This window comes from Limulus polyphemus, unplaced genomic scaffold, assembly GCF_000517525.1.
Source record: "Limulus polyphemus unplaced genomic scaffold, Limulus_polyphemus-2.1.2 Scaffold3324, whole genome shotgun sequence".
NCBI classification, from domain to species: domain Eukaryota; kingdom Metazoa; phylum Arthropoda; class Merostomata; order Xiphosura; family Limulidae; genus Limulus; species Limulus polyphemus.
The window spans coordinates 122,359-125,967 of record NW_013668934.1 but is presented as its reverse complement, the minus strand read 5'-3'; the positions used below and the strand labels follow the sequence as shown (position 1 = coordinate 125,967).

Sequence of the window (3,609 nt, the reverse complement as noted above, 5' to 3'; positions counted from 1 at the left end):
TTTATGAATCATTTATTAAGATAGGAAATTACATTTATTTTGAAGAAATGTCTTGATAACAATTAAGGGATCGTCAGGAATAGTCGAGAGTTTTTCGAAAGGGGGAAGAGATTTTCAAAGGGTGTAATTTATTTTCGAATTTTCCATGTATATTTCGAAGCACTGAAATATTCAGATAAAAAAAAAAAGTGGATTTTAGCTTCTTTTTTTTTCTTCTAAAATTCACTGCCGCGAAACCCAGCTCATATTTTTCCATTTTGTTTGTCTTTCTTGTACCTATAGGATTTCATCAATCCTTTCGTTTTATTATTGTTGTTCTTTTCGATTGTAGGTGGCGGCGGGCGCTCAAATTTATTTATTTTTTCCCGGAAAACTATTGTCAATTGTTGACGGCCCCTAATTTGTGCATCAGTATTATTTAATTTTGCATACAATTATAAAACGTTGTCGTTTTCTCTCTCTCTGGCGTGAAAAATAGCGTTTGGTCGAAATAAATAAATATAATACACTTTTGCTTATAGTTAAGATGTAATCAGTTATGTTTTCAGTGACACCTTTTTACTGTTCCTAAAGCATAGTTGAGTAAAACTTCTGCCAACCACAGGTATTGCAGGTACAAATGCATGGCGACCCTGTGCGTTCAGCTTCAAGTCACGTGATTGCATGATTGAAATCCTTAATTCCCCCCCCCCCTTCAAATATTCTCGCCCTTATATGGCGTTTATGAGGCGTAATAATTCAAACCTTTGTGTGAGCGTGAGATTTTAAATATAATTGTATATTTATAGGTATACCAAGAAAGTTTTGAAAATATTATTTAAAATTGTCTATACTTTAAAACAAAGTAGAATTTTGTAGTGTCTGTATTTGTAGCGTTACGTTTACGTCTCTCTGCGTAGAAATACTAACTTATTGGAATTTAGTATTCATCCGCCGCTGTGTTTCAATGGCTTTGTAAGTTAAATCTGATTGGTGCCACAGCCGGGCTAAGTAGCGAAATCAGGTTGGTGCTAGGGTGGATACGGTTAGCGAACTTTCGTATCAAACTTTAAATAAGAGCAAATACCACAATAATTGCTTTTCTTCTTTCTTTGTTTAACCTTTGCAACATATAAATCGGAAAATGTCAATGATACAGCAAGGTTCAATGTTAGAGATGTTGAAGAAAAAAATGAAAGCAGTTAAAGATGAATTGGAAACTGCTAAAGAACAACTCGAAGAAACAGAGGCGCGGCTACAGGAGGAAGTACGGCGACGCGAGGAAGTAAGTTTGTCTATATGAATATTAGGTGCCCATCCCTTTTTTTGGCTAAATAGTCCTTTGTGATATTTTAATATTATTGACTTATTAACAACGAAAGAGGCACGATATAAACGTGTGTTAATGGTTCTAATTTATCGAATTGATGTTCATAATTATATGGTTACTCCTTTTTTTTAAAGCCAAACTGTGCCTTTTTTGTTATCAAATGGTGATTTTTGAACAGTTATTCATAGTTGGCAGCTATAATAAAGCAAGTCTTTGTTCTGTATCTGTTATGGTAATATTTAGAATCTTGTGTACGAAATTGATACAAGTTGCCTAATAAATTGAACTTAAAAGACTGTTTCGTTTATCAGTACGACTAATTGTTCATATCTATGGGTGTATATGTTGATTTATCAAGTTGTTGAAAAAACAGTTTTAGTTTATACTTTCACTGTATAACTAGATTCAAGTCTGACCTCATAGACTTTCAAATTGGGACATTTAACATTTAAGGTGTCCCAGTTAAAGAGTAGTGTAGCTGTGATTCATAAAAAGCCTTGTTGTGGACGATTTTTAAATCATGCAGCTGAATACATTTAACACTGACAAAACTAAGCAAGTCTATCAACTATGACTTTTAAACCAATTCTTTCAAGGTTAAATATTGGGGGTGGGAGAAGGGAAAAAATCAAAATACAGCTCGTTTTAATGTGCAATTAAGAAACAAAGTTTGATCAAAATAATGCAATTCATGTTTTAAAAAGTGGAAATTTTGATAATGACACTGGCTTTTTGCTTCAAACTAAAACAAATTCAATAGATTATGTGAAGGTTGAAATGACTTACCGTTGAATTAATTGAGAAAAAGTTATGAAGTATGCATTACATGCTACCATATTGCTAGTATTTTGGGTTTTTGTTTTAATAAATCCATGATGTCATGTGTAATTTGTTACTTATTGTATAAGAACATAAAAATGATTAAGATTAAAAGACTGTTCAGTCCATTAAGGTTATTCCTCCAGCCAGAAAATCTAAATGTGTGTCTATTTAACAAGGTTAAACTAACAACACACTTCACGTTGAGATAAATCATTAAACAAGATAGTAGCTCTTAACAGAGAGAAATAATTTGGACAAAGAGCAAATCTCAGAATTTTCAAAGTTTAAACTTTTTATCACAGCTTATTTTATTTTTCTTTAAGTTTGCAGCTCCCGAGTTTCTTTCAACAAACTTTTGTAGTTAGGATTGTTGGTATCTCCCAGACAATCTTGTTTGTTCTAAGTTGTTGTTCCAGTGATATTTTAAAACTGGGTTGATCCTTTAATTTTGAAGACATTTTATGGATAAGAAAGTAAGAGGTTTAACATAAGTTTGATTATAAGAATGTCCGTGTTAAACGACCTCTTGATATGTAAGTATAGCAGAACTCATTCAACATTGCAAATAAACTTTGCTGATTGTGGAAAGAAATTGCCACAAATAAAATAATCTCTTCCCATTTTTGAAATTAAAAAAGAACGTTTATATAAATACCATTTTTTTTAAATATTATTTTACGCTACTACTAGAATTCTTTTGCAAGTAGTTGCTATAATTAAGTTTTTTTTTCTTTATTAGTATGTTAGATGTCATTGATATTACTGAGTCTTAATTTTATGAATATTAATTAAAAAGGTTTAAAAGTGAAATCATATTTTCATTAGGAGTAACCTGAAAATGATTGATATTAGCCAAAATTCGAAGCAGAAATAAGACAACTATGATTATTGATGTTTTATATAGGACTTGTTTGATACTAATAGGAACATGTATAGATTTTATTTGGTCGTTTCATGTCCACTTTGTTTTTAAACGTTTAGAAGAGCTAAAAATTTCCCCTGGTTATATATATTTCTTTTTTAACATAGGATTGTAATGTGATTAAAACATTTTCAGTTTTTTGTGATGGTATCCTTTTCATCAGTCCACTGTTTATTATTCCTTTTTATATTTAAACTTACTTGTATTCTTGAAGTTGTTACGGTCCATTAATTCTAAAGTGCTTTTCCTGGTGTATTTAATATTACAATTTTCTGAACGTGTGGTATCATTCTGATGTGAAAGTACTGTAAATAAGGATACATTAAAAAATGCACTATATGTCAAATAATAAATATTGGACACTATAAAAACTGAAAGCTTGCCCAAAATTGTTTTGATATCATGTGTTTATGATTGTTTTTGCTTAGAGTGGTAATAATTCACATTCTGTTAGTTCACAGCAAATTTCTATTTTGTTCTTCATAATTCAAATTCGATGACGAGGAACCCACTTTGAGACTAATAATGGTATGAGACGGCTTTAATGGGTAATGTA

General features: G+C 31.0%; 1 protein-coding gene across 5 annotated transcripts in view; it reads left to right on the top strand.

Moving 5' to 3' along the window:
- Nucleotides 1–953: 953 nt before the first annotated feature.
- Nucleotides 954–3,609, top strand: part of LOC106469147 (tropomyosin-like) — an 18,567-nt gene continuing 15,911 nt past the window's right edge. For all 5 annotated transcript variants that reach the window (XM_013929612.2, XM_013929611.2, XM_013929610.2 and 2 more), the window contains exon 1: nucleotides 954–1,264. In XM_013929612.2, the coding sequence (XP_013785066.1) occupies nucleotides 1,124–1,264 (141 nt within the window). In that variant the 5' untranslated portion in view covers nucleotides 954–1,123. The remainder of the gene's footprint in view (nucleotides 1,265–3,609) is intronic.